The 14,845-nt window shown below is 48.9% G+C and overlaps 1 protein-coding gene across 10 annotated transcripts in view; it reads right to left on the reverse strand.

Annotated features, from left to right (window-relative positions):
• Grip163 (gamma-tubulin complex component 6) overlaps positions 1-14,845 on the reverse strand; it is a 521,720-nt gene that overhangs the window by 281,526 nt on the left and 225,349 nt on the right. For all 10 annotated transcript variants that reach the window (XR_011514995.1, XR_011514994.1, XM_070539799.1 and 7 more), the window contains one exon: positions 8,732-8,888. Coding sequence is in view for 8 of the 10 variants with exons in the window: in XM_070539799.1 (XP_070395900.1) it covers positions 8,732-8,888 (157 nt within the window). In the remaining 2 variants the exon portion in view is untranslated. The remainder of the gene's footprint in view (positions 1-8,731; positions 8,889-14,845) is intronic.

The following is a 14,845-nucleotide window of genomic DNA, read 5'->3' on the forward strand; positions in this document are numbered from 1 at the left end:
CGCACCACTTGCTGAATAAATGATGCAAGGTTGGATGGAGCTGGGACCACATCAACACTGGCGACGTTAGCTACGTTGGCCAGACGACTGAACTTAGGTGTGATACGCCGAGCTTTCAAGGCTTCAAATGCGCGGCAGTGACAAATAACGTCACTTACGGAGTCCAGACTGCCTTTTCTGATGAGGAACTGGTACAAGTCCTCGGCGATCCCTTTTAAAAGATGACCAACTTTGTCCTCTTCTGTCATTTGAGGGTCCAGGGCCTTGCACAACTTCAGCACTTCCTCTATGTACGTCGTGCAGGTTTCGCCGGGAACTTGGGCTCACTGCATTAGGGTTTGCTCTGCACGATTCTTTTTAGGTGCTGGATCTCCAAAGCACTTTCTGATTTTGTCTACAAACTTTTCCCATGTCGTCATGCTTTCTTCATGGTTTTCATGCCACACAGACGCGGTTACCTTGAGGAAGAAGGCAACACTTGTTAAGCTGAGTGGCATTCCAGCCATGGAATGCCACTCAGAGCATGGGTGTTCTCACACCCATGCTCTTGGGACAAAGGAACGACAACACAGCAGTGTAAACAATCATAAGGGCATTTATTGCACCTTTCATAGATCAATGCCTGCTAGCCGAGTTGCTATCCCCCAAAACATGCCGATGGGCGCGTGACAAATCTAGAAGTCCGACTCACCGCAACCGGATAGCGAGCGAATATGTTCGCCCCATGCTGGTTCCCAACGCCTGGTCGTTCGCGCGTACTGTCACGCGAACGGTGGCGCATTCCAAGGCGGCCACGCGAGACGATCTCGCAGAAGCATGGGTCGGCACAGGCGCGGCACGGCACGTCCGTACTCCTTGCTGTCTCGTCCCAAAGCGGCAGCCTGTTCTCCCCTGCGCCCCTAAGTAACCCTGCCATGAGGCGGCGTTAGCAGCGCAACACTCGCGCCATCTCTCGCACTGCGCCCCAACCACATCGACTGCCGCGGGCATCACGCAGGCCACGCGGCAAAGCCGCATTACAGGAGACGCGCTATGCGGGAAAAACATCCGGGGACGCGCGAGAGTCGCGCATCCCCACAAGGTGTCCTGCCATGGGTCCATCATGTAGCTCGAAGAGCACAGTCCGCTGTAGATGCTTAGGCATCTACAATGACATAATCAGATCCGTCAGGGAGGAAATCCGTTTGGTACAGAATGCTGCCCTGGAGGACATAATGGAGAACAGAGGCATCAATAGGTGAAGAGTGCAGAGGCACAATGAGCGCTCGCAGCGATGGGTCGCGGTACTGCTTATCGGCGATGTTAGCGAAGGCGGACACAGAGAAAATGTCGTTGGCGGTGCTGCTGTCAGCGTTGTAGGATGGCCGACCGCGTAGTAGGACAGGCAATCAGCATCCTTGTGGAGACTGCCAGATGCACATAAGGCAGAATACCAATATTCTTGTAGGCGTAACACCCAGCAACCAAGTCGTCCAGTAGGATCTTTCATGCGAGAACAACCAGCAAGGCGTGTGGTGGTCTGTAACGACTGAAAAGAGTCGGTCATATAACTACGGGAGGAACTTCGCAACCGCCCAGACTAGGGCCAGACAGTCATGCTCAGTGATGGAATAGTTGCTTTCGGAGGTTGAAAGGAGCCTAATGGCACAAGTGATAACACGGTCTTCGCCACACTGACATTTGCTAGTACTGTGCCAATTCCGTGGCCGTTGACATTGGTATGCACTATGGTAGAGGCATAAGGATCAAAATGGGCCAGAGGGGGCGGCTTGGTGAGAAGGTTGATTAAATGTGAGAATGTTGAGGTCTCGTTATTGCCCCACTTGAAAAGGGTGTCTTTTTTTCAAAAGATCAGTAGGAGGTCGTGCGATGGCCGCGAAATTTTTCACAAACTGGCGAAAGTATGAGCATAGAAAAATAAAGTTGCGGACATCCTTGACACATTTCGGCACAGGAAAGTGCGTAACAGCGTGGATTTTGCCTGGGTCCGGTTGCACTTCACTCGCATCAACGAGGTGTCTAAACACAGTAATCTGGCGACGGCCAAAGTGGCACTTTGATACGTTTTGCTGCAGACCGGCTCGACGAAAAACGTCTAGGACTGCTGAGAGGTGCTTGAGGTGCGGAGCGAATGTGGGAGAGAAGAATGTGTCTAAGTAGCACAGGCATACGGACCATTTGAAACCGTGAAGAAGGGAGTCCATCATGCGCTCAAATGTGGCCAGAGCATTACATAGATCAAACGGTATCACTTTGACCTGATAAAGTTGTCAGGGGTAACAAAGGCAACCTGCCAGTAGCCAGAGCGAAGGTCAATAGAAGAGAAATAGCGAACACAGTGGAGGCAGTCAAGGGTATCAGCAATGTGAGGTACGGGATACACATCCTTGTTTGTAACTCTGTTAAGGTGCCGATAATCGACGAAAAATTGTGATGAGCCATCTTTCTTTTTCACCAGGACAACAGGTGAAGCCCAAGGATTACACGCTGCTTCAGTAATGTTCTTGGCAAGCATTTAGTGAACTTCTTCTTGGATAACTTGACGCTCAGTAGGCAATACTCAGTACAGGCCGCAATGAATAGAAGGGACATCGCCGGTGTTTATGCGATGTCTGACCGCTGTGGTTCAAGCTAAAGTACGATCATTAGGGTAAAAAATATTGCGGTATAAAAACATAATGCAGTAGAGCTCATCAGCATGCTCGAACGGCAAGTTGGGCGCTATCATTCTCTGTAAGTTAGCGACAGTACAAGTTGCAGAAAGCAATAGTAGAGTAGGGTCGATTGAACTGTCATCTACTGCAATAGCTGCTACTGCGTGATCCTCAAAGAAGCAAAGCCAGGCCAAAGACATACTGCATGGCAGCACTTGTGTCATCAAGCCAAAATTGACAATTGGGAGGCAGACTCAGTTGGTCACGATAGATAACTGTACGAGGTACCATGATACTGTGTGCAAAGAGAACATCTTGCATGGGAGTCGCAATGTAGTGACCGTCGTGCACAGGTGGGGATGACACAAAGTCAACATAAGTAAGTGCCGAAGGTGGCAAGCGAACGAAGTCTACGAAACTTAGGTGACTGGGGGGTGGTTCAGCGGGATTCAGAAGAGGCAGGTCAAGGTTGAGAGTACGGGCTGAACAGTCTATCAGAGCAGGAGCGGAGAGGAGGTCCAGGCCAAGAATAATGTTGTGAGGATAGTGGGCAATGACGGTGGAGAGAACAACAGTTGAGCGATCGGCGAAGGAGACTCAGGTGGCACACATACCAATTATGGGAGCTGTTCCACTGTTGGTGATGCAGACAAGAGGCGTCGGGGCAGGTGCGATTATTTTCTTCAGGTGGTTACGAAGGTCAGTAGCGTATTGAATGTGACAGCTGCAGTGCGATCGTCACCAAGCCTTTGACTAAACAGCCACTTCAGATGTCAGTGCTCATGACAGATAAATGCGCACCAGTGTCTATAAGAGCAGATACAGGAACACTGTCGACTGACATGTCAAGAAGGTTCATATGAGTGGGCAGCATCAGTAGAAGATTTGCCATGATAGGGGGCAATGCAGCGTCACCTTGAGGCTCTGCATGGTCTAGTTCTCTGGCTGCGAGCATCCATAGGGAGGCAGGGAATATGAGCGACGAGGCTGGGGCGAGCGAGATTGTCGGCGTTGCGGTGGAAGCGAATGAGAATAGGAGAGGTTCTGTGCAGGAGGTTCAGTGGCGGCATTATTAGACCGTGTGGCATAAAGATGAGAAGATCCGCTTAGACGAGAGGAGCCAGTAGAAGTGGTCTGGGTTGGAGACGTCCAGCGACTGCGACAGTGGCGAGAAATGTGCCCAATTCGATGGCAGTGAAAACAAATGGGCTTTTTGACAGCAGTGCGCCATTTAGATAGGTTGTGGAAACACGGTGAATAATACGATGTAGGATGGGGCGGAATCGAAGAATCCGAATTAGTGTTAGGGCGATTGGTCAAACAGACAGAGTGAAGGCCCATGTTGGCAAACTCTTGGCGTACAACTGCCTGAATTAGGGAAACCATGACTGCAGGTGAGTTGAGGGAGCTGGATTTGAAGGCAGCTGGATAGGCAGCCTCAATCTCTCGTCGGAAGATCTATGTAACATTGGCAGTGTTGTTGGAACGGTGAGTGTCAGCACAGGAAGATGTTGCCGTGGTGTTTGGTAGGCGTGCAAACTGTTGGTCGATACGTTGGCTTGTTGCGAGTTGCAGGTGGCAGCACTCTTTGGTAACTGCATCCACCGTCGCCACATTGTTGAAGACCAGCGAGTTGAAGGCGTCATTGCCAAGACATTTCAGAATGTAGGAAACCTTGTCTGGCTCAGTCATTTGTGCATCAACTTTGCAGCACAGAGCCAAGATGTCTTGGATGTACGTGACGTAGGGCTCTGTTGACATCTGCACTCAGCTGGATAACGTCTTCTTTGCAGCAAGTTGGTGACCATAAGGATTGCTGAACAAGTCTCGCAGCTTTTGTTTAAGCCTATCCCAACTGGTGAGCTCGTCTTCATGTGTCTTAAACCATACTCAAGGTGTCCCACTGAGGTAAAATACTATGTTGGTGAGCATGACAGTAGGGTCCCACCTGTTACTGGCGCTGACGCATTCGTACAGGCTGATCGAGTCCTCAACGTCTTCCACGTCTTTTTCCGAGAATACACCAGGATCATGTGGAGTGGAGAGTGCGATGTAGGCCGTCAGAGTGGCAGCAGGTGTTGGAGCCAGATGAATTGAGCTGTCGTCTCCGGGAGCCATGACAGAAGGCTCAGCGTACCATCCACTACAAAGCTCTGTGATGACGAACAAAGAATGTTCACCTCCACCAAATATGTTACGTGGGAAGATGCTGATGCAAGGCTATATCCAAGTCTATTTATAGATAAATACGCAGCACTTCGCCAAAAAGGCAACAGCCCACACTAGCCACTAATAGTTGTCCTCGTCTTCGCACCACTGGCCTCTTTGTCATTGGGCATCGGGAATACTGGTCCATAGCAATACGATCAAAAATTAGAGCAAAACACCATACAGCATCAGAAACTTGGGTCATCCGTTTTGCATTGGTCATACACAAAAAAAATGGGGGTATGGCTGGGAACTATCACAACTGCTTGCTGCCGTCTGAAAGTCGACGCTGCAGCATCGCTTAAAGGGACACTAAAGGTTACCAGAAACTCAAGTTAAAGTGGTAGAGCAATGTTCTAGAACGTCTAAGGCGTCAATTTAATCGCAAACAGAGCTTTAGTAACCGAGAAATTGAGGTAAATGCATGACACGATTTGAGACCCCCCAGCGACATTCCGGTACTAGCCCGATGATGAAAGGACTCCTCATAATTTGTGTTACTAATACTCAACTACTCGTATTAAAAATATTATTTCATTCGATTATAAGACGGAAAAAAATGCTACTTGTCTACGTCTATTTGATTCTAAGAAAAAATAACATTTTGACGTTACCCTTCAGTAATATGGGTGTTCGAAAGGTTTCGTTTTCGCTCGACTCTGCGCGCTCGACTCTGCACCGCGCACGCTTTGGAGTTTCAGTACTTTCGTTATCGCGTCGTGCTGTATGGTTCTGCTGGCTCGCGAAACTTTCATTTGGAACAAGCAGCGAGAATGCCACGTCCATGTGATGTCGTGGGAAGCCCTCGTTGCTTTCCCGCTCCGGAGAGCCGGTGTCGAGGGCCGTCGTAGTACGCAACGACGCCGGCAGTGCGAGCCCTGAGCAGCAGCTCGCGCTCGTCGGTGCTCAAATCGCTGAAGTTCAGCCCACCATCGCGAGCCAATCTGTCGGTGTCAGGGCCCATTGCGACGAGCGTCGAAGTTTGCGTCATAGAATGAAGTACCAGCTTGTGGGCGTCTTGCGCTGGAGTTTGAGGTATAGTAGCGGCGCCTGGTGGCGGTGCGGGAAACGACATCTGGGTCATGCCAGCTTGGGTCGTATTGAGCCCTGGCTGTGGCGAAGCACGTTTCTAGGCCGAGTTTTGCGTCGAATCGCACTTTTTAATGCCCTGTTGCGAGTGCGAAAAGGCTCGTCACTTCTCACAGACCACGCCGACCATGCTGCGAGCTCGCCGCAGCCTATAGTTTAACGAAAACAGACTCTCCGTGTGCCGTGGGATGTAATTCGTTTCTCCTTCCACTAGCCACCATACTCCCACTTTCGCTGTGCTGTCGGCTCTGTCTTGGCTCTGTTTCTGGCCGCGCGTTGGCGTTTTGCGCAGAAAAGCCATAGCGCCGTCTGCGGACGCCGTTCTACTCACCTATGGTGCAACGTCACTATGAGACCATGATGTCAGTACTCCTCGATCGGAGGGCGGGCGATTTGAACTGCGCTAGAGGTACGCAGACGCTTCAGAGCGCATTTTCTCTTAAAATAAGTCTCTCCTTGGCACAAAACAAGTGTTTCGAGGTTTCTGGGATGGTATTTCAACAGTCCACGTTGACTTAATAGTAACCTTTAGTGTCCCTTTAAGCAACCCGTATGCAGCGGGGCAGAAGGCATTGAAAATAGACGACAGCCCACGCAAGAAACAACGGTACAACAGACTTTGTGAATCATCTGATTTTATGATTTTGTTATTATCTGTGTATGTTGTTCTTATTTTACATGCCTCAAGGGATATTGGTTGGTTTTTCTGCTTGATCTATTACAATGTATATGCACTGCGATTTCTTTTTTGTACGTTGTATTCAGATGTATTGTACGCCCTGCCTGAATTAGATGTGTTGACATTGCTTGTTTTATTTATTTTTTCTCCACTCCTGCAATGGCCCTAAAGAAAGGGCGGACAGTATCAAGAAAGAAAGAAAGAAAGAAAGAAAGAAAGAAAGAAAGAAAGAAAGGTACAATCCAGGTTTAACTGGGGATGCTTGGCTTGGTCCGCCGCAGAGATAATGCAGCTGCTGGTCCAGGCCATTTCGCTTTCGATGGTGCGGAGAAACAGCTCTCGAGGACTTAATTCAGTTTTCAAAAGCCCAAACCACCCCTCAGGCACAGGGCCAGTGCAGATTTCTCATATTATGCGAAAATGTAGCAGGATGTAGCGGGGTTTGGCTGTCGGTACAGCTCGGCACAATTGGCGCAGAGGTAGCATCACTGAAGTTGCTAAGGGCTCAATACAGCTATACTTTCTTTTTTCTGGTTAATATGTTCCTGGAAAACATGATCTTTTCGGCAACAACGCTTGGCGTCTGTGACTGTATGATGCGATTTCCGGTTGTTAGATCTCACGTAAACAACAAAAGGCAGGAGGGATGCGTGATATGGCAGAAGGCACCCATCGCAGCAGCTTCCCCGCTTTATTTGCCCAGCTGTGTGATGTGAAAATGCTGGTACCAGCAAATGTCCTTGCAAGTCTTCGCACGTAGCATTTGCTCGCCAACCCTACTGCGATAAGCCTATTAGTAGGAAATAAACCAAACATGCCACCGTGCCCTGCTGCAGGCAGCGCAAAGTAAAAGCGAACACTGCTGCCAGCTTGCGCAGCTCTTGCTACACTGTGCATCCAAACAGTGCCCGAGAAGTGGTCCTTCTAGCCCTCTCCAGCAGCATCCATTCCCGGCCACCCTAACGCCTGTTGTACAGTGAGTGCTCGACGATTGAACTACAATACTAGGACCGCATGGCGACCGGTGCTTTGTATGCCACCAGTGAGCACTGAGTGATTGCTGAGGGACCTAATGCAATCACCATGCATCACAAAGGCTTTTGCTGTCATGTGATAGAAAAACACGTTTTTACAATGAAAGATAGAAAAAGCACTCTGAAAGAGACACATTTTCTGCATGCCAGCAGCCACATACTCTAAGTATCATGTTTCAATTGCAACTGTACGCATGAGAAAATAAACTCCCTTCATTAGTACCATAGTTGGAGTCGTCCCTATGCTTTGCTGGTGAGTCAGTGAACCCACCGCAACGCCCTTTTGCATGTGATATGGAGTGGGGATGAGCTATGGTTCTCTTTAGACTATTTATTAAGTACCGACTAGTTATTTATGAATACAGTAATACCTCATTAATTTGACCCTCATTCATTTAGAAAATTTGATATATCGGACTCATATTTCGGTCCCGGCAGGCATATCATTGTTTAATAGCATCAAACTCTCATTATTTGAGATGTATTTGGCCACACATTGGCAAATTCAGACAACTCTCAATGCGTGGCAAGCACGGAGCACCACAAATGCGCAACACAAAAGAGCAAAACTAGCACTAGCCCCCAACTGAAACCCCCCAATTGAAACAAAGCATTAGAGTCCGCGTTGCAACACTAGCTGTAAACAATTTTTGCGTACTGCTTTTATCTGTACCAGAGGAGTTGTGTAAAGCTTGCAGAAACCCACACTATGCCCGATCTATAAACATGTCTGGGGATCTGTAATCAGATGCACCTGCGCACATCATTTCACAATCTTCCCCCAATAAACCTACAAAAGTGGTCTGCACCCCATTCCCAACGAAGATTACTTTGGAAAGCGGCGACTGAGCGCTTTATGGAGTCGAATTAAAGCTCATTTTTGTTTGCAGCCCCTGGCTAATGTTTCATTCTATGGTTGCAGTAAGGCAGGCCTGCTCAAAGCTATCTATGCAATGAAGTTATGCAGCAGGAGAATGTAACACAATGTACCTTTGCATGGGTGCCAACATGTGCAGCCTCTCGTGCAGAAGAGTCACTACTGTGAATGAACAAAAATGAGGACTCACGAGGCTTGATGTTCCCAGATAGATTGCTGGAGACGATGTCTTCCAGAAAGCGGATGTCCCTGCCACATTCGAGGAAGCATTGAAGTGATGCAGCAAGGGCTTCAGACGATGTGCCTTTCAGTCGCGTCCCGTCTTGGATGCTGAACTTGTGCAGCACCTGAACAATTTTTACTAATTTGTTACAGGTTGGTGTGTATTGTACTGGCTAGAGCTACTGTATATGCTCTCTACAAAAGCAGAGTTGCTCAAAGATCTGCCATCTTGCACAAGAAGTGAGCCAAGGTTATGAGGAAAAGCTACATGTGACATTTGCAGGAGACAAGCTTGTCGTGGAATAAACAATCATAGTCAACCTGCACTATCCCAATGGCCTACCCACCTTATTTGAGACAATCAGGGACCACTTTATTATGACCACTTTACTGACCACTTTAACTCTTTTGTTACCGCGAGAAAATTGTCATTTTTTATAGGTCTCGAAAACAAATGATTTACCACTACAAATAATATTCCAGCACATACTGCAGCATAGCATATTGCGCATAATAAAATCCTTTTTCCAAATACATACGTTGCTAAAAAAAATTACAAGGTAAAGCAAGAGATTCTATAAAGTGCTATCATTTCTGCCAGTTTATAAAAACAACAATAAAAGAACATAATATCTACAAACATTAATTTCAAAGGAAATTTAGAATATACATTGAAAGATAAATAGCACAGGAGTAGTGCCTGAAAAAATAAATGCTCAGTACACTGCTGTTCTTCAGATACAAAAGAGAAACTAAGACCAGTTCATCGCTCATGCCATGCGGTGAAGCAGTTCCTGGATTTTGTGAAGCATAGGTGTACTCCGCAATTTTCCAAAACGTCTGGTTTTTGTTCCAACTTTGAAGTCCTTGTAACCCATTTTACAGTTCCATCTTTTCAACATCTTCTGAGGATGGTCCGATGAGAAGTCTAAGGAACATACTTCACCAGTTCGTCTAGTCATGCACCTCTTCCAGGACCAATCGCTCTGAGCATAGCTGGGCAACCACAAGATTATGCATCCAAGTATATCTGTTCGCATTACTGCAGATTGTCATTACCTCTGCAGAGAAGAAGAGTAGGAAGAAACCCCACGCTGTTGTAAACTGCCTTGTACTGATCCATAGCGCTGGGTCGAGATGTGCTACGGGCAGCCTTCTTGGCGTGAACAGAAGTTTCTTTGCTGCCGATGGCAGCACATCATAACCAAGCGAAGTATGCACCCTAAAGATAATCAGTAGAGCTCTCAGGTCATGCACAAAGATAGCCAGATAAGCGTGCACAAGGAAGGAGACCACTCAAGGCCACAAGAGAAACTCGCCAGTGAACAGCTGTGGACATCTCCAGGCTGACTCAAAACATCATCGCTGTCAGAGCTTTAATCTGCTTTGCTGTCATCTTCAGAATCCGAACTCGAGTTGTCATCACTAAACTGAAGTGCAGATGCAGGCAGCATAGTTTTGAGCCCGACGCTTTTCTCCGACGCAGCTACGTAGGACGATGCCATGGGAGCGACTTTCAATATCTGTGTAGTGACACCAGCAGCGCCCCTTGCCTGGATTTAACGAGAGAAGCGAAACTAAAACTCTTGGAAACTGGTTGAAAATGTTAGGTCCACATGTTGCACATGTGGATGGACCTTCAGAAATACACTTTGGCAGAATAAAATGACTCGCACTTCAAACCAAAGCTCACTAGTGAACAACTGGCGTTATTATTGGTCAATTATCACCGCTCAGCACTGTCGGATGGCAAAACCGGCAATACAATTTAATTCTTGATTTGCTGGGAGTTGTTTGATTAAAAAATTTTGATGCTAGTGCAGTGTAATCGTGAGCGGCATGCTTTCTTCTCTAGCGCGGCAAGAGGTGACAGCCAGACCTTGTTGCTACAACATACGCACATTAGTTCGCCAAAAGGTTCGTCAAAAATCACAACATCGCCGGAGCAAGAAAATGTAAACTGATTCTGAAAGTTCAGTGCCTGTACTAACTATTGGATGGCCTTAAGTGTATAAGAAACAGCCGCAACATGTTGAAATTGGCGATTTAAAGCACTGATACCCGGTGATTGATTTGAATAGGCATGGTACTGAAAGAGTTAAGCCGTCAGCTTCATTGCATGTATGTTCAGATTTTTTTTTCCAGCGAGCACACTGCGATGAACTTAGCACCTATGATCAAATTCAGATATGAGTGAAAGGTGCGTATTTGAGTCAGCCGAAAATTGAGAATGGACGAAGCCTACTATTTCTTCATGCATGCACATTAACTCTTTCCCTACTACAGCCACTGGGCATCGTTAGCCCACTAATGATGGTTTAAAACACTGCTTTCGAGACCTTCTGCGCAGCTCATGGACACATTGCTTTATCGGATGTTTGACAGAGCATTTTCCCTTCACTTGCTTATCCTTCAGCAAATTATAACTAACGGGCATATGCGACCTATCTTATGGTTTGTAGAAAAACGAACATCAATGTTGTACCTTGAACCAACGTTCTTAGGCCCATGCGGTAGCTTGTGTACATACAGTACAACTGGAGGAGGAGGAGGAAATAACTTTAATGTGTCCTGAGGAACCCCTCCCCACCCACTCTTGGTTTAGTGGGCGGCAGGGGTCGCGGGCCGCACCCACGTTGGGACGGGAAGCCCGTGAGCCTCCGCCCTTTCGTGAGCCCTCTGGACGGCCCGGAGCTGGGTCTGGTGGTCGTCGCTTTGCAGGGCGTCCACCCAGTCTTCTTCTTTAGTGAACACAGTGCCGCTTAACGCGGAGCATTGCCAAAGCATGTGCGCTAGCGAGCAGTAAGATTCGCCACAATCCGGACATTGCGGCTCTACTTCTGGTGAATAACGGCTCAGTCTGCCTCTCGAGGGGAACGACCCTGTCTGAAGCATTCTGAATATCGATGACTGTGGTCTAGTGAGTTTAGCGTGGGGGAGTGGGAAGGTCCTCCTCGACAGCTGATAGTGTGTTGTTATTTCGTTGAAGGTGAGCAGCGGGTCTCGGTGCTCCCCTCCCTCCCCGCCACCTCGCTCGCCACGGTCGCCGCGGTGCGTGAGTCCTCGCGCGCGTCCGTGCGCCAGCTTGTTGGCGTTGGGAAATTCGGGGTGCACGTCGGCCCCCATGTGGGCTGGAAACCATTTGACGAGGTGCTGACCCGCGGCTCCCTCGCTGCCGAGGACGGCCGCCGCTTCCCGGGATATCGAGCCCGAGGCAAATGCTCTTGCCGCCGATCGCGAATCTGTGTGGACGTAAGGACGTTCGGGGTCTCTCATTGCCATGGCTATTGCCACCTGTTCGGCCACTTCGGACGTTACCCCCTTGACCGATGCTGCGTTAATTATTGTGCCATCCCAGCGTACCGAGACGGCCGCGTACCGGCCGCTGCGCCCATACTGGGCCGCGTCTACAAATGCCGCCAGGCCCGGGCAGTTGGCGATCGATTTCAGCAGTGCTCGGGCCCTCGCCTTTCGGCGCCCCTTGTTGAATTGCGGGTGGACGTTTCTCGGAAGCGGTTCTACCTTGAAAGTGCCCCTTACCGCCGCGCTGAGCGCAATCTTGTGTGCGTTGCACTCTGCCTCGGCATTTATCCCTGCTTCTTCTAAGATGCGCCTGCCGGCCCTGGTGGTCGACAGCCGCACGACCTGTGCCTTGGTCTGCGCTTCGATGATTTCGGATAGAGAATTGTGGACCGCTAACCGATCGAGCTGCTCCGTGCTTGTAGTGATCGGAAGACCTAGCACCCTTTTGACGCTCTTGCGCATCAGTGTCTCTATTTTGGCCGCGTCTCTCTTGGTCCATTTTAGCGCCGAGGCTACGTAGTTGACGTGACTCATGAGGAAGGCGTGGTAAAGTCTGATGAGACTGCTCTCGCTGAGCCCTCCTCTGCGGTTCGTCACCCTGAGGATCAGCCGGAGCATGTTCTCCGTTTTGGACGTTAGTTTCATGACAGTTTGTGTGTTACCACCTTTCGCCTCAATTAGCAGCCCCAGGATTCGTATAGTGTCCACTCTGGGAATCGGCTGGCCGGCATTCGTATGTAATTTGATCGGTATTTGATCGATCGGCGTCAAATTCCTCATGCCTTGTTTTGAGGGCCTGTACAGCAACAGTTCCGATTTGTTGGGTGACAGACGGAGTCCCGTTTCCTTCAGGTACTCTTCCGTTGTGTCCAGCGCCTCTTGAAGAGCCTGCTCGACTTCTGCGTCGGACCCTCCCGAGCACCACACCGTAATGTCGTCTGCGTACAGGGCGTGATTGACGTTGGTCACTCTCGTCAGCCGGTCAGAGAGCCCTTTCATTGCCAGATTGAATAATAGTGGGGAGAGCACCGCCCCTTGTGGGGTGCCCCTCGCGCCCAGCGTGAACCAATCGGACGTGGCCTGTCCAATTTTGATCGTGGCTTTCCTGTCTCTGAGGAAGGAGCCTATGTAAGAGTGGAATTTCCGGCCGAGCCCCATCATCGAGATCGTTTCCATTAGAAATCTGTGTTTGACCGTGTCGAACGCTTTCGTTAGGTCCAGGGCCAGTATGCCCCTGGTGTCTCTGGTCATGCCGTCAATTATATGCTTTTTGAGTAGCAACATTACGTCCTGTGTGGAGAGGCCCGGTCTGAAGCCCACATGTGGGAAGAGGCCCTCTCTCTCTATGTATCGGGATACTCGGTTATGTATGGCATGTTCGGCCGTCTTGCCTACGCACGAGGTGAGCGATATTGGCCGCATGTTCTCCACCGCAAGTGGTTTACCGGGTTTCGGTATAAGTATGACCGAGGCCTCTTTCCACACCTCTGGTACTTCTCCCGTTTCCCACACTCTGTTGATTTCTTCGGTGAGCTTCTCGACCGACCTTCCGTCTAGGTTCCTCAACAGTTTGTTCGAGACCCCGTCCGGGCCTGTAGCGGAGCGTCCGTTGAGGCCTTGTAAGGCATCCCAAATTTCTGATTCCGTGAAAGGCGCGTCGAGTTCGTCGACCTCTGCCCCGGCGTATTGTGGATAGTCGCCGTCGCCTGACGGGCCCAGTGGCAGATACGTCTCCGCCAGCTCCTTTAGGAACTCGCTTTCCGTTTTGCCCTGCTCCTTTTGCTCTTGTAAAATCCTATCGATTGCCAATCTCTGACTTCCTTTGGATTGTTTGTCGTCTAACAGTTGCTTTAGGAGGTTCCATTTGCGCCCGGTTCTCATTTGTCCGTCTACCGACGCGCACACCTCGTTCCACTGTTGCTTGGAAAGCTCGATCGAGTGCGCTTCGATTTCCCGGTTTAGTGCCGCTACTTTCTTTCGTAGTCTGCGATTCAGTCTTTGCGTTTTCCACCTGGCCGTAATGGAATTCTTTGCCTCTAATAGGTGTGCCAATCTCGCGTCCATCCTTTCCACGTTCAGTTCAGTTTGGACAACCCTCGTCGCGGTGTTAACGTCCTCTTTGAGCCTTCTAAAAAGACTGTCTAGATCCGCGTATTCGTTTGTGTCTTCCTTCCTTATTTTGCAGAAGGCGTCCCAGTCGGTGACCTTAAATTCTCTCGGTGGTGCCGCCCTGATGGGCGGTACAACTGCGTTTTTTCTTTTTCTTCTAAGTTAGTATTAATAACTTGGTCATGGTTTGCGGCGTCAAGAGCATAAATGACCAAGGTATTAAGACTAAATTAGAAGAAAAAAGAAAAAACACAGTTGTACCATATGCACACAAGCTAGCGCAAGGGCTTAAGAACGTTGGTTCAAGGTACAACATTGATATTCGTTTTTCTGCGAAACATAAGATAGGTCGCATATGCTCATTAGTTGATAACTATCGGATGTGAAGGAGAACTACATTTTTGTTTTCTCAGCAGTCTGCTCTTTTTTTCCACCAGGCAGAGACTTTTTAATGTGCTTTGAAGTTTCGTGATTGTCACAGTAGAAAGCAAAAATGTCCGTCTGCTATATATGGTTTTAAACGCCGCTTTTGAGATCTTCTGTGCCACTGACGGACACAGTGCACCATCAGACGTGAAGGAAAACCATATTTTTGTTTTCTAAGCAGTTCGATTTTTTCCTGCCAGGTGGTAATTTCTGAACGCTCTTCGAAGTTTCGCATCGTCAAAGT

The sequence above is a fragment of the Dermacentor albipictus genome, chromosome 6, assembly GCF_038994185.2.
Source record: "Dermacentor albipictus isolate Rhodes 1998 colony chromosome 6, USDA_Dalb.pri_finalv2, whole genome shotgun sequence".
Taxonomy (NCBI): domain Eukaryota; kingdom Metazoa; phylum Arthropoda; class Arachnida; order Ixodida; family Ixodidae; genus Dermacentor; species Dermacentor albipictus.